General features: G+C 33.7%; 1 protein-coding gene across 1 annotated transcript in view; it reads left to right on the top strand.

Annotated features, from left to right (window-relative positions):
* The window catches only part of LOC115454112 (general odorant-binding protein 70), a 35495-nt gene that overhangs the window by 2564 nt on the left and 16246 nt on the right, over nt 1–16685 (top strand). The window contains exon 2 of the mRNA XM_037443624.1: nt 16086–16179. Coding sequence (XP_037299521.1) covers nt 16086–16179 — 94 coding nt within the window. The remainder of the gene's footprint in view (nt 1–16085; nt 16180–16685) is intronic.

Genomic DNA, 16685 nt, shown 5'->3' with positions numbered 1-16685 from the left:
CTGTAACGTACGAACTATGAGATTGTAATCAAACTATTTTATCGTGTTTTTTTTGTATTATAATTTTCTCTCGATGTTTCGAAGGCTGCAGTCTTCATGGTCACGTTGGGGACTGAAGTGTTGGTTGTCCGAAAAGTCGTAGTTACCATATCCACCTACATTACATAATTATATGTACATACCAGATATATTATGTATTTAGCATTGGTATAGACATAGGAAATCATTACGAACTTATAAATAAAGAAAAATAACCAGGATTAAAATTAATTTATTTTCCTTTCGTAAACACAGGCATATAGACAGACATGCCATATACTCTCAGTCAACTTAAAGTGGTGCATATATAAATAATATTAGGTATATATAATAGTATAATGTAAAATAGGGGTAACGGTACCAGTAAAGCTAATATGCACATGATAAGGCGATAGACCGCATAATCTTTTTTTATTTATGAATATTATCTGTAAGTTCTTTAACAGATGTAAGGTGTATCCTTTGTGATAATGACATTATGAAATCATGTGAAAAAGCTAGGCACAGTGATGCATTAATTGTACCTCTTCCTAATACCTACAGATGAAGCTAACATTTTCACTTTTCATTTAATTATTTCTAATCACTCTCTTTTTTATCCGACTTCAAAGGAGGAGGTTTTCAATTCGATGTGAATATTTTTTATTTTTTGTTTTTGTTACCTCAGAACAATCATTTATTGACCGCTATAGAAAATTCTTTTTATTTAAAACGCTGTACTTGGACAAATAGAAATATTTTTAAAATTGGTTTAGTAGTTTGGATTTAAAAATGTAGTAACTGGCATTTGCTTTTCTAATGTTTTTAGTGGTGTTATTGTTTTTTTTTTATATTTCTATTATGTGCATTGTATCCAAAATTTGTAATAGTTAGCATATTATATAACATTACCAAGTAGTTAAACCTGAGATTTTTCTTATTCCTTTCTTGTCACACATTATATTGACGTATTCACGATCTGTCATTTTAATTATTACATTGTGGTAAACATAATATAAATTATGTTTGTCTTGTCGCAATATAGAGCTTAAAATTACTGCAACACAATATGGTAATTTTAATCACCATATTGTGTTGCAGTACGTATTATTGCATGATAATATGAATTTATTTAGTTGTCCCACGCATACACGAATTCTCTGTAAGATTTTCGAAGGTATGTGAGTCTGTCAACCCGCAATAGCCCAATATGAAAGACTAAGACCTAAACCTGATCAGTAGTAGAGGAGGCCCGTGCTCAGCAGTAGGCAGTATATAATGCAGGGCTGATATTATTATTAAACGTGTAATTCGGCCCATGTCGTTGATAGAGATCTCATAAATTTTGCTAATACGGCTACATAATGCGTGTTAATGGGGATCAATTATACTTGATTTTAATTATGAATGCTTAAGTATATAATTATTCAGTAATATATATTTTTATTCTATATTTATTTCAGGGTTTTATCCATAAAGATATACCAACACCATCGTAAACTTAGTAATAACAATGAATGACATAACGAGAAAATAGAGATGTGTATTGCTTGTTTTTTTTATCTATATTATATTACTGGGGAGCTAGGGAAGAGGTTAGAAAAAATTATGTATTAAACTTGAATCTAGTAGTCCCTCTCATAACGTTATCAACAATTAAGTATGTATGTACCTACAGTTTATGACTTATAAAGATGTTTATGTTTGTGGTGTTCTTACTCAGTTCTGCGGTTTTTATTAAGAAAGTTGAGTCGTTTAACAAATCGTTTGTATTTTTTGTCACGTTGAAGTTTTAGATTCATGTGAAGACTAACAAAACATTTTTGACAGAAAGTGGCTTAATTATTTGGAAACTAATTGCAACGTAATTATTGATAATGCACAATATAATGAAACCACTTTAGTACAATGTATAAAAACCAGCCAGTTACATCGCAATAAATCAATCTAAACAAAAATATGGCTCGCACGAATCTACTTACGTTATAATTGCGAGAAGTGGAGCAGAGATCTTGCCAAAGCGATCGAAAATTTCCCTTTTTAAAAGTTCGACGCACGATTACACAAGTTCGCCGCAGTCTGATTACAGCTGTAATCCGCTGCATACCGAATCAATTACAGCGTAATACCTCAGGGGACGCGACAAATGTTTACAACTGACGTAATATGGTTATGGTTATGCTTTATTCAATAAGTAACGCGATCTTACAAGATAAAACTGTTGAGTCATGTTTGTATAAGGAAAATGAATGAATTAAATATTTAATTACCGTCAGTTAGCTTTATTTGTAAAACAATTATACTTTTGTTTGAAACTTTTAATTTCACTTTTATTTTACAGCTATTTTACAGATCAATGGCGATATATTTTTGAAATAAATATTATTTTCGTGAGATATGAAGGTTTTCTATTTGAGATTTAATTTCTTTGAAATACGAATCTAATCAGATATTATAAACGGTATCATATAGCCTCAAAGAAAATGAGCTGTTTGAGACCATTGACTGCAATTCATAAGAATACATTTTCAAATAATAATTACCTAATAAGCCTGTGAATGGTAAGTCAAAACAACAATTACTTAATTTTTAATACTTGTGGTTTGTCACCCGAATAAATAGGTAAAGATGCAGAATAAAGAAATCAACTAGAATGAATATAAAATAGATGATTAAATAATGACTAATATACAAAATTATGCATTATGAGGATTATTTTTGTAATGGTAATGATTTTAATTTCAAAATCGTTTAAACAAGCAAGTCCACAGGTCAAGCATCGGATGAAATTTAACACACAGATCAAACACTGAATTATCACAATATACTTTTCTATCCCCGAAAAATGCAATATTTCATTCCTTGATATACCACGCGGGCGAGAGCACGAGCAAAAACTACTCTATAAAGTCTGTTGCACACATTTTATCAGAACATCATGTCATTTTTCACACAAGAATGCGTGCGACCCTTTATCATGAGCGATGCTTTCTCTCTGGGTAACCCAGTTACTCCAATACTGACAGGTGCCATACGGATGCATCAGATCTAGATTTTGTTCCAGATATGAAACTGGTTGCTATAGTTATGTAGTTTTACTGTATTTTTGTGTTTGTCACGCATAAGTTACTTGGGTGCTTAGATACACACGCTTGATACGTATATTATTCAGATATATTTGATCAAATAGTTCACTGCATCATTGTTGTTGAAATTATACTCGGACAGATCTTGCGAACCGTTTTATTAACGTACAGCTTTTTGAATTATATGCATAGACCATAACCATAGTAGACATTGCGTAGACAACAAAAAAAGAAACAAACTATATTTTGTTTAATGTTCCTTCAAGAATGTCAATAAAATATTAGATCTCCGGACCCAGAAACCGTTTAGTCTTGAAATATTTAGTGAAAGTCTAAGTGCAGTGGACGTTTTGTGCCTGAAGCAAAGATGAGATGAATTTCTCAAATCCGTCATTAGTCCTCATTTATGTCATAACACACGAAGTCGTACGAAAATATTTCCATTTCTAGATCCACCGGTGTATATTTTACGAGGCCTGTCTGTCAGTTTAACAATTTTAGAAAAGTCTACATTATTCGACTGTTTATTACTTGAATTGTTTATAGAAGGGATTTACTGTAAATACGCTTATTTCTTTATAAAATTTAATTTACAAAGCATTAAAGACTGTGTAATTTAATAAAATACCTATTCGTATTTTAAAGAAAGACATTCTCAACCAAATATTGTCTAATATAAGTGTGCTTTGGCGCGGCCGGAGCCTACACAATGCCTTTTATGTAGTATAGACGTTGGCAAGGTTACACCCACTCGCCCGAGGTGACTCAATTATGTATTACTGTTCACACGAGAGAATGTTTATTCTAATTCAAAGATAGAGTTTTATATTTATGTAACTAGCTATGCCAGTGGCTCCGCCCGCGTTGAAATCAATGTGTAACAAGGTTTTTCCCCCGTAAATCCCGACCACCGAGATTTTTTATAACCACGCCCTCTTCCACAGTAATCGTTATATTTCAGTCAATTTACATAAAATCATAATGTACTATTAACCTAAACTTTTCTCAAGAATTGCACTATCTTTTAGTAAAATCTGTACAAAAATCCGTTCAGTAGATTTAGAGAAAATCGAACACATACATACAAACAGTTTTTGGGGATTTTGTTTTATAATATGTGTAGATAGATGTTTTTAACACACACACACGTTTAATGCCCAAAGGGGTAAACGGCAGCGCAACTGGTGCACCTACTTCCAGACGCCGGCCTTATACTGAGTAAAAAAACCCAATATTGCTTTGCCCGACCCAGGGATTGAACCCGAGATCCTACCACGGTCGTACTGTGTAACAGTTTCGCCACCTAGGCATCAACTAAAGTCATTTACGACAAGAACAAAATCTCATCTGCAAAATGTTCTAGTTGCAGTATAAACGTTTAAGTTAAATCAAAATATAAATATCAATTACTCAAAATAGAAATTAAATTATTTTTTTATAACAATCAATAGTTTTCAAATGAGTAATTTATATTTTCACTTAACTTAAAATCTTCATACTGCAATTAGAGCATTTTGCAGATGAGATTTTGTTCTTGGAGACTGTTTTTTTTTTTTGTAAATAAGTTAGTGTTACCAGGATGTCAATTGCCCAACCACGCCCAGACAGCTAAATATGTGTCCGCAACATCATCATGGGAATTTATTTTCTAATTTAACTAAATATTGTACCAAAATTCTTTATGTAATTATGTACTCATTTGTTAATTCCGTCTTTTGTTTTAGATATTATGTTGTTATACAGATTTTATGCAGTTGTGTTACATTTATATATATTTTTAGCCAGCTTTAAAAAAGAGGATATTTTCATATCGACTGTTCATTTAAATATTCTGACTTAAAAACGAATCTAAGAATATTACGTTAATTTTGTGATATAACTACTAAGATGCAAGTATTTTGTCGCATTAGGAACTACGAGGAACTTTCAATCTTGGAACAATTTTTTACACATGATATAAAATGAGGAAATAAATATCGTGCTTCGTCATTTTGCAGTTAATTCCTTGCCTTTTACACGGTAAAAAACTTTATAATTTTATCGTAGAGTCAAAAGACAAACATCAATTAAGAAGTTAATAAATATTTCTAAATTAAATAAATTCGTCCAAAATTAAGTGGAGGTCATTTTATGCTACTTAAAAAAGCATTAATGTAACCATCAGCCGGATTGTATGTAGGTCATGGGATCTTAAAAAGTTGTCGCCCTTACGCTTTCCTGACCATGTGAAATGTAACCATGTAATGAGTAAAGGTAAAACTAAATTTATTATGATAATCGGTATTGATTATCATTAGGGTCTGTTTTACAAGTTTTAAATACACTGACAGCTAGTGTAAATAGTACTAATTTTATTACCATTAGTTGAAAATTTAATACTTCTCTCCACCTTTTTCACGATTATACTTTTATTGATTAAAAATAATAACATTTAATATATTTACGAGTATGGGGTTTGTTTCACAACTTTTGAGTAAATTCTACTCGTCATAATTGTATAAGCAGACCAAATACAAGGCACACTAATCTATGTTCCCAAATAAATGAAACAATAGAATGAGTATGTACTATTACCATCTACATTAGCTGTTTAAGGTTATAGCTTAAGGTCCATTTTCATATATTTTGTTTCACCTTTAATCTGGGTAACTAAACAAGTATTGGCAAGTAAAGAATTTAAATTCACGTCTAGTTAGTGATTAGTTCTCGCAGTTGAAAGAAAAACGTAAAAATAATTAATATGCATGGATATTTCGGCCTTTTAAATTTCGTCATATTAAATTTTAAAGGCCGAAATATCCATGATTATTCATTATTTTTACGTTTTTCATTCAACTGCGAGAACTAATCACTAACTAGACGTGAATTTAAATTCTTTACCTGTCAATACTTGTTTAGTTACCCAGATTAAAGGTGAAACAAAATGTATGAAAATAGACCTTAAGCTATAACCTTAATATAATAACTGTCAAATAAAATTACTTGAAACTTGTAAAAGAGGTACTAATATAGGTTAACAAAGAAAAATATAATCGGCTATCTCTTTTTACATTTTAATAATTATTTTACGTGCTCGCTTAAGGGTCAGGATTATGGTAAGGTGAGGAGCGGGGAAGGAGGTCCTCAGGGAAAAGGAGTTTGGTATGAGGAGGCAGGAGGGAACTTTAATTAAAAGAATACTTTCAACATTCACTTTCTAGATTACAGCTATTTTTTAGCTTTTGCCACTGAGGAACCGAGATAACATACCTACTACCATTACAGCTTCAGTGTATCGTATGAATATTGTTGACAAAATGAATTATTTTTAGTTAAGTATTGTATTGAATATCTTTTTTCTAAAATCTAAACTATTATTATAAACAGGAAAATTTTGTGCGTTTGTTTGTACGGGCTAATCTCCAACAATACGGAACCGATTTTGAAAATTCTTTAACTTACAGGAAACTACATTATACTTGACTACTACTATTTATTCTGGTAAAATATTTATCCCGAAAAATATTCCACAAGGACGTAGCTCCGGCCAAAAGTCGATTAAAAAAAAACTTCGCCAATTACACATATCAGTCGCCCAACCTATTTAAAACAACATTCGAATCACATTATATAACAAAGTCCAGTCATATTGCGCAGCATCGCCTCCGATCTTGTTAGAATATTGCCCAACGGTGCAGTATGTTACATAAGTGGTTGACCAGACTTAGGAGCTCATTCACTTCTCGTCAGAATGTATGGACCATAAGTGCAGGCTTACTGACATAGTTTAATGCCTACATATGGCAATATGAGGTAACTTGTTGCCAAGAGGTAAAAGAGGTTTATAGAAATGAATATGCCTTGTACCTTAGTCCTTACTACGTTTGCTTGCGGCTTTGTCCGCGTGAGAAGTCTTTGCCGTAACAAAAGTTCCTAATAGTTCCTAACACTTTTCTGCGTTTACCTCTAACAAAGATCCAAACGTCCCAACATTCGCATTAATAATATTAGTAAGATAATGTAAAAAATAGTAGGATTTTCTGCACTTCTGAAATCACTTGTTATGTTACGCTTTCCTTATTGGACTTTAGGGGAAGTCAATCAAAAGGTCACTATAAAATTAAGACCAATAAATAAATCGATACTGCATGATGATACAAATCGTACTAGGATTGTAAAGTTAAATAAGTTATATATAGTCCCACTGCTGGGCACGGACCTCTACTACTGAGAGGGATTAGGCTTTAGTCCACCAAGCTGGTCTATTGCGGATTAGCAAAATATATCATCAAAATTCTAACTATTTGGAAAGTAAAAGTATATCGTTGCAATAGGTCGTGTAAAGTAGGTGAACTGCGTTGTAATTATTGCTATCTACGGTTTAAAGGAACTAATCTAAGGTGCCTTTTCATGTACCCTGAGTGAGAGAGCAAACAGCTTGGGAATGTACGCGTTACATCCAAACTAAAAAAAACTATTGTCAGCTGGCTTTCAAATCTGAAAGATGAAGAAATCACTGTTAATATAGTTAAGCACTTGAACTAAATAATCATATTTAGCTAATGTTAACATCTTACCACATTATTATATTTTATACAAGACTGAACCTATTTTAATTATTGTTTTTGTAATCTTAATTGATTTCTGTTAGTGCTCACTAAGCAATTACAAACAATGTAATATTTTTTGGTATTCCAAGATGCAGGCCTAGCCTAGTTTGGGTACTCATGGTAAAAATGTTATGTGTCTACTAATTCAGCTATAATTTATACAATGTCATTATAATTGTAAACAAAATGTTATTTTCAATAAACTTATTACTATTATTATGATAAACAGTTGTAACACCACTCGAACTCATTTATAATGAAGTGCCCTCGACCCTGGTGGTTACATAATACTTTATTTGGTACATAATACCCATTGATTAATTATCTACTAAGCTTATCAGCCGACTGCCAATATTTATAACCTTTATCATCAGCACTAGATATTATAAGTATATCCGCCCTCATATCACGTTTTATTATTTTGTTAATAAATCTTTCTTAAGGTGTTATTTTTTCCCCAATAAGGGCCAATTTGTAGTTGAATTTTTCATTATGAGATTTAATAACAACTTTTATTTCTTATGATCTGTTGTGCTTAGCGTTTTTTTATACGTACATGCGGGAAAGTGACCGCACCCAGCTGATAGTAAGTGGTGTTGGGTTCAGTAGATTGTCGATTGACGAGAGATGATAACTCCTCAACAGTCGATACAATTATGCCGGCCTGTTGGACCCGGATATACACGGAACGCGATACACTTACGTGGACCACTATGGCGGGTTTTAATACCTTGTGTATGGTGGCTATCCGGGCGCATATAAAATATATTCTACCACCAGCAAATTATTTCTCTCTAAATATAGTGACGGTATGTATTTTTCTATTCAAATATAATTATATTTATTTAACGTTGGCAAAGGCAGTTTCCTTCGCCAGTAACCTTCTCTTCCTTATAAGGTAGACGAGACAAACAGTAGAGCCGCCTGCGCATAGAATTGCGTAAAGAGGATGATATGAATTAATGAGATTGTGGCTCAGTGCGTAGCTAGAGTGATATGGGATTAAATGAGATACGAATATGTTGGTTGATAGCTAACAATAATAATAATAATATCAGCCTTGTATTATATACTTGCCCACTGCTGTGCACGGGCCTCCTCTACTACTGAGAGGGATTAGGCCTTAGTCCACCACGCTGTCTTAGTGCGGATTGGTAGACTTCACACACCTTCGAAATTCCTTTAGAGAACTTCTCGGATGTGCAGGTTTCCTCACGATGTTTTCCTTCACCGTTAAAGCGAACGATAAATTCACAAAGAATAATAGCTAACAATGTTGAACTATATTAAACTTAAATATGTTATGACGAAAAGTAATGTTTGGACACCAGTAATGTTGCTAAAGACCGGAAAGGCATCCAGGAAAATACCTAAAAAGGTTATTTGTGTTGAGAGTAAGCAATGACGCCTATCAAGTCAGTCTTGCACAAAACAGCTAAACAAAGTTGTGGGGTAGTGGGTTCATAGTAATTCTCATATAAGATAGAGTAGCTATCCACCGATTTGAATAAACGATCCCAATCTTTTCTCTTCGATAGATCGTGAAAACGGACTAATCAGAGTTAAGTTCTATTAACATACTTATGCATGACTTATTGATCAGTTTAATTTTGGGATCAGATCAAAGATTAACTATTATGTTCCAATTTTAAATTGTAAGCAGCTGGTATTTATATTTTTTATGGTATTAATGAGGCCTTTGAAATACTATTTTAAATTTTACTGCAATGGTAAAATAAAAGTTATAATTCGATATAACTTCAAAAATAATATATCCAGTGTGATTACTCATAAATTATAATTATATATTACTCATAAATATAATTATATATTTATAAACAAAAGTTTGAAATTGTTATAAAATTACTCAACTCATTTAAATTGTTGGCAAATTAATTACGTATGCGGTTGGTTGCTTGTTGAAATCGAATGCACTTTCCTTTGGAAATGCTGCCACGGTCAAGACTGGCAAAGTCGGTTCTAGAAAAAAGTAAAAGTACTTGTTTTTCTGTGTGTAAACTGTAAAGACGAAAAACAATATCAATGTATAAATGCATCTCTATTAAATGGTTAGAAAGTTGAATTACTATTTTACTCTAATTATTTAGTATCAAAATTATAAACACATTTGAAATAACCATAAAATAACATCTGCCGCATAGGAGACTGAACATTAAAGATTTTCGAGTAGGTTTTACTGCATTGTCTATTTTGGCTGCCAAGCAATAGTATATATGCACCATGGTATAACAGCATGAAGAACATTATAACAGTGAATTAAAATTATACTTTAGTATTCATATTTGTTCGGAGGTATCTAGATCACACAAGCGAGTTGCAAATAAAAAAAATCGTATCATTCCGATAAACCTTCGTATTACCATAGACATGAACTCTTCGCATCAATAAGCATTCCAGATATCAGTAATAACAACACAAGTCATTTGAAAGTGGAAAACTTACACTGCGCAGTCAATGAGCCGACTTTCTCCGGCTTTCGATCAAGCCTACACTCTGGTTTATTGCATTCATTGTACTGGTTTCGCGAAACTGTCATATAAATCTGTATGAACGGAATGCATCCTTTTTGTGATAAATAACATTCTTTCCTCCTGTCCTTGTGTGGTGTTGTACATTTTACGCGTGGCAGAAACGATTTGGTTTACTTGTAAGCATCCGTCTTAAAAAAACATAGTCCGACTTCGAAGTCACACCTAGAACGTCGCATATTCTATGCTGCCGATAAACCAAGAAGGCATTTGCTAACATCAATGACCTGTTGCTAATGTCAGCCGTGTATTACTTACATTGTTACCCAAAACGTCACAGAATTTTCCTCTACTGTTATAAAAGCCTGTTAAATCTGTCTCGGTGACGTGCGCGGCATACCACCGCTCTTAGGTCCTGAGTTCGAATTCCGGGTCGTTTCTGCTTCCTATCAGCCCAGAGTCGGAACTGTATACCTAATATGGTGATTGGCTTGCTTCCTATCACATCATTGGACGGAAAATATACGGCAAAAAATTAGAGCCCGAGTTACACCTCTGGCGATCCCTTTTGGGATAAAGGCGTGAAGAGTATTTTTAATTCGGAAAGCTTAGATCGTTCATAGACAATGTGAGATTAATACCCCATGAGGTAACCTATAGAACACTCTCTTACGAAATTCTTATGAAAAACTCTCAAGTATGTGTTTCACACGACGTTTTCCATCTCATTTATAATATAGTATATTATAAAATGTATAAAGACGTAACTTTAAGAGAAGTACGGTTTTGGGATAGACCCGATATGTCGGACTCAGCTGTCTGCATTTCTGTCACAAGTCGTTTCCGCTAAGGAAAATAATTCATCAACAACATTTTACGTTTAAAATGACGCCTACCCTTTTCTCAGAAGGTAGCAATAAGCCGGCAAAACGGAGATTTATTGTCTTTAACCAACTTCCAAAAAGGAAGGAGGTTCTCCGTTCATGTTTTGTATTTTTTAATGCATTTACACCGATTATATTGGGATTTTTGATCCTGTTCTGGGATTCCTTTTTTATTATAGAAATATTTTTTTACCCTGGTTCGGTATAGTGACTAAACTACAGAATATAGTTCAATGAAAATTTCTATCTACTAGAGTGGTTGTTTGATCAGTTCAATCTGCATGATACATTCAAAGTATTATAATATTCATGTAGGGGTCATAACTCTGCAGACATTCCTGGTGGTAGGATAGAGACCACCGTACACAAGGTGTTAAAACCCGCCATAGTGGCTCACATAGTATGTCGGCTTCCGGAATCATTCTGTGTATATCCAGTTCCAACAGGCCGGCATAATAATGTCGTCTGGCGAGGGGTAATCACCTCTCATCAGTCGACATTCTATTACACCCAACTCCACTTACCACCAGTTGCAGTATTGATCGTACTATTGACGTATTGAAATACTATGCGTGCACATATGTATATAAAAAAGTCACGGGTTCTTGGTTACAAAGCATCAGGAGATTGGAAAAAATCCATAGCGGAATGCTCCACTAAGAGAAGGGAATTATGTCACCTGCATTGGGTACAAAATGATGATGGTAATACAATCATGTAGAGCCAAGCACGTACTCTAAATCATCATCACTTTATGCTATTTGAATTATAATAGTATAATTTTGTCTAATCAGTTCGCATTCCGTTATCAATTATGCAGCGCTAATCATTATTATAATATCCAAGTTATTCAATATATCAATTGTCTATCAAAATACTCTCATTATACCATCATAAACAATATTATTATATCAGTAAGATTCTGTACGCACTGTAGAACAAGTCCAGTCCGCCCCGCAACCACGAAGGTTGCAAATTCTTTGAAAAGTCGGAAGAAAATTATGATACAAAAACCGCGACACAATCTTATAAATAGTTTTATTTTAATATCTTCAATGTCTTTCCTGCTCTGTAAGTTGTTAATAATAGTTATGACGTAACTACTCTATTTGTTTTTAAATGATCGCTTTGCATGCAATTTATTAGATAAAACAAAATATGCAATTTAATAAATAAAGTACTTACAACATCCAAAGACTCCGTGAATGCTGAGTTCAAACTATTTATAATAGCTTAGCACGTTGACCCACTGCGACAAAGATATATGATACCGAACACTAATAATAGATAGTAACCACACGTATGGTTGAAGCAACGTGTTTGCTAAGAGAGACGCGTCCTAGACCTAATTCTCGCTAATATAGTGCTGATAAATTGCCTCACTAATATCGCAAGATGTAATTTCAAGTTATTTACATCGATAAACAGTTGCGCTTCATTGGGAAACTGTATGATGACCACACTTCTACATTTCTTTCGAATTGAATCTCTAACTATGTGTACTTAATTGATTTTTTTTTTATTCGGACACGGCCAAGTGACCTCACTGCACCTGATGATAAAAGAAGTGGTGTCCAATAGAATGTCAACTGACGAGAGATGATTACCCTTCGGCAGACGACATAATTATGCCGGCCTGTAGGAACCGGATATATACAGGCTGATCCCGGAACGCAATACACTTATGTGAGCCGCTATGGCGGTTTAAAACACCTTGTGTACGGTAGTCGCTATCCGGGCGGATATAAAATATATCCTACCAATAGCGTTGATTGTCTAAAGAAAAAACACACATCACGCCTTTATTGCCGATCAAGTTACGCCTTGTGTATTAGTGCTTAGTCACATGCTATCATAGAAGGCCAATGGCGAGCCTATCGCCATTGGCCACAAAATTTAGACTCTGAACAGAAAACCCGATATTTGCCCGGCCTAGGATTTGAACCTCTGATCTCCGAGCGGTGTCGTATTGGACATATCTTTTAGATATTTATATACAAATTATCTACACATGATGTGAATTTTTCTAACATAAGGATTCAGAACATGACTCAGGATTAAACTTTTTGGAGAAACCGATTATTTTTTCTAACATTATTAAAAAATGTGTTTAGGTGGTATTTGGATAGAAGAAAGGCAGTAAGATTAGTCTCTCAATTTGCCACACCGTTATTTCCAGGCTATGCTACACTAGCCTAAAGTGCTAAATCCTAAGCCGGATCACCTCCATTCAACAGTTACATACTATTGTATTTCGTTTAGGTCATCCGCACGACTTACGATCCAGTGGCCCTGGAGTCAATGGTGCGAGCTGCGACCACAATACGAGGCCTTTTTGATAAAATATGTGCCATATTTCCACTTCATTAGCCAAACGTGACAATAACCTTAATAGGTATTGCACGTCACAATTGTTACTGAACTTTATTGATGCTATCTTGATTAAAAATCATTGTTCAGAGGAATTGCTGAGCTGGTTTTTATCTAGGATAATTTCTCTTTGAACGTAGTTTATAATATAGACTTTTTAAGAGTCTGATTCTAAAATCGAAGACGCGTTTGCCCTAATAATGACTCCCACTTTACAATTTACATTGTCATACAATAGAAAATAACAAGGAACGACTACTTTAAAGAAGTTTAACATATTCAAGAATTCAGATTTTACGTCTATTAAAGATTCGTTTGGAGGTGTCGGTATAAAATTCACACCAATTATCAGCCATTATGCAACGGAAATCAAAATAGAATATCTCACCTTTCGCATTTACAGTACTAGAGGAATTAAGTAATGCGAACGCCAAACATAATTGACTCGTACATATTCTGATTCATCGTATTATGTATATTTGTGGCTTCCATCGCATTGTGATTCATACTTGTCGGTTTTATACGAATCTTTAGCAGATCTGTATCTTTATGTCGTCAGTATAAAGATTTGCAATCAAACATAAAGATTATTGATACAATGCATTGTAAGATTCGCAATTGTGATCAATAGGAAGAAGCAAGGAAAAACAAGGAACCATTGAATAGACCATTTCTTTCACTGGTGGTAGGTCTCTCACACGTGAGAGTCCGCCTGGGTAGGAACCATCGCAATGTCTATTTCTGCCGCCAAGCAACAGTGTGTAGTCAGTGTTGTGTTTCGGTTTGAAAGACATTGTAGCCAGTGTAACTACTGGACATAATGAGACTGAACATCTCATGTCTTAGGATGGCGATCGCGGTGGAATGCCGAACAATACTTTATAATTCAAGGTGTTGAATGGTGTTTCTACTGTTTATGGGCGGTCGTATTGCTTACCATCAGGCGAATAGCAAGCTCATCTCGTCATTCGAAGCAATAAAAAAAAAACATCCCAAACCCTATATCTGCCATTTTTTCCACCATTATCTAACTATAATTTGAAGCCAGCACATTAATAGCATTACACAATTTCCATTTTACACAAATACAAACTAACATCACAATTAAGTAAACAAATAAAGCCCGATTGCATACATTAAACGAAACAATTTATACAAAAAACTATTGTCTCGTGAAAGGGACAATGGACAAAAAGCTTCATTCATTGTGGTCGCGCCACGACCAATCTCCCATGTCTGAGGTTGCGACTGTGCCGAATTGTGCTGGTTGTAAAAATGTTGCAAATTGTCTCCGTAATTGAATGTGGCCGCATTGTATTACGTGTTTTAGCAATACTTAAATTGTGCATTTTAAACCTTGTGTGAACCAGGATTAAAAACAGCTTCTGTGAGCTATTTATGTTTTCCCCACAATTTCTTCATAAATAAATAAAGAACAAGAGTAACAGAAATTACAGAGATGTATCCCTTGAAAACGCGTTTTTAAATTTGATATATGGATATTAATTTGGTATTTTTAATTATAACTAGAAGATTAAGTGATTTTATATGGGCGTTAATTATTTTTCCATAAACGACTTCTAGAGCTTAGCGAACGCAAGCTCGACTCTGGAAATTCAGCATATGTGCTCTTTTCTAATCTAAGATGCAAATCTTTTATCTTCTGGCGGCAATAATGCAAATTTTATTATTAAGAGTATCTTCCGACCAACAGAAATTCGAAATATTCACCTTTATGATACAAAAAAAATTACTAAAAATACGTAATCTATTGCAAGAACATGTCTATTAGTTGACTTGATGACATTAACGTATACATAATACATTACAACACTTCATATGTAGCAGATGAATATTAATAAGTTGTGACATTTGTATATTTAATTAACTCGGCAGTCATCTTGATTTTGACCTCGAGATTTAATCAAATCTCAATCGATACCTATTTAATTGGATGTAGAGGGTAATAAAAATATGGCAATAATTCCTAAAACATTAAAATAAGTCGTTGAGTGGTGAAGGCCTACAGTTTACATGCTTAACATTGTACAAAACGGAATACGGACTTGTCATTTAGTTTTATTATGTCATAACATCGAGTCGTTTCATTATTTTATGATGATGCATAATTTGTATATGATATATCAGTCTTGTTACTCCCTATGACTTATATACAATGATAAAAATCGCTGAATATAAAATTGTAGTTTCAAGAACTTAATAAATAATAATGAATATAGTATCAATCCTGTATTATATACTATCCCACTGCTAGGCACGGGCCTCCTCTACTATCGAGAGGGTCTAGGCCTTAGTCCACCACGCTGGCCTAGTGTGGATTAGCAGACTTCACATACCCTCAAAACTCTTAAAGAATTTCTCAGGTATGCATGTTTCCTCACGATAGAATGCGATAAATTGTTTGTACGTTTCAAGAACTTACAAACAATATTTTTTATTGATAACAATCTTACAAAGAATTGTTACAAAACATAATATTATATTGGTTGGATGTGGGTGTTCTAACAGAAATTTTCTGGTAGTTTTTGTTTTATATATACGAATAGGGTCAAGACATGTGTCGCCTTTGGTGTAGTTATTAACGAATAGTTTGACTAAATAATAAATAATGCAATTTTTACTTTTCAGGAGCAAAGATGTCGGAATCCACCCACAGCGCCGCAGAAGATCGAACGAGTCATCACACTGTGCCAAGATGAAATTAAACTATCCATTTTGAGAGGTATGTTCTTCATCCATTTTAATTATAAAACGACCAAATAAAAAGAACACATTGTAAATGATGATCTTATTTCAATAAGGCATTTAAAGGTAATTAAACGACTATAAATTACATTTAGCCGGTTGGCGGATAACACTCTGTAATAATTCTTATTTACTTGAACATATGAAACAGTCTTTACGTATACGTGTCAAAAATATAATACGAAGTAAATAACATGTGTGATTCATTCGGATTTCGGGATAAAGGATTGTAATTTGGACGTAAATTCGGGGTCGTGAAAGGTCAAAATAAAATAAAAACGAAACTTTGGTTCCTGAATATCCTTATAAGTGCCGTTTATTTTTATTCCTCGCAGCGAGCATGAAATTTCTTTTTGTAAAACGTTGAGCCTTGTTTTATTTCGTTAAAGAATTCTTATATGAAAGGCTTCTAACCGTGATATATGCATTTAATTACATTAGTGGCCGTCCAGTGGTTGAAATTCCACTGTCAAGTTTAATATA

Source organism: Manduca sexta, chromosome 26, assembly GCF_014839805.1.
Source record: "Manduca sexta isolate Smith_Timp_Sample1 chromosome 26, JHU_Msex_v1.0, whole genome shotgun sequence".
In the NCBI taxonomy this organism is placed as follows: Eukaryota; Metazoa; Arthropoda; class Insecta; order Lepidoptera; family Sphingidae; genus Manduca; species Manduca sexta.
The sequence above is the reverse complement of the archived record's forward strand: the minus strand, read 5'-3'. Positions and strand labels throughout refer to the sequence as shown.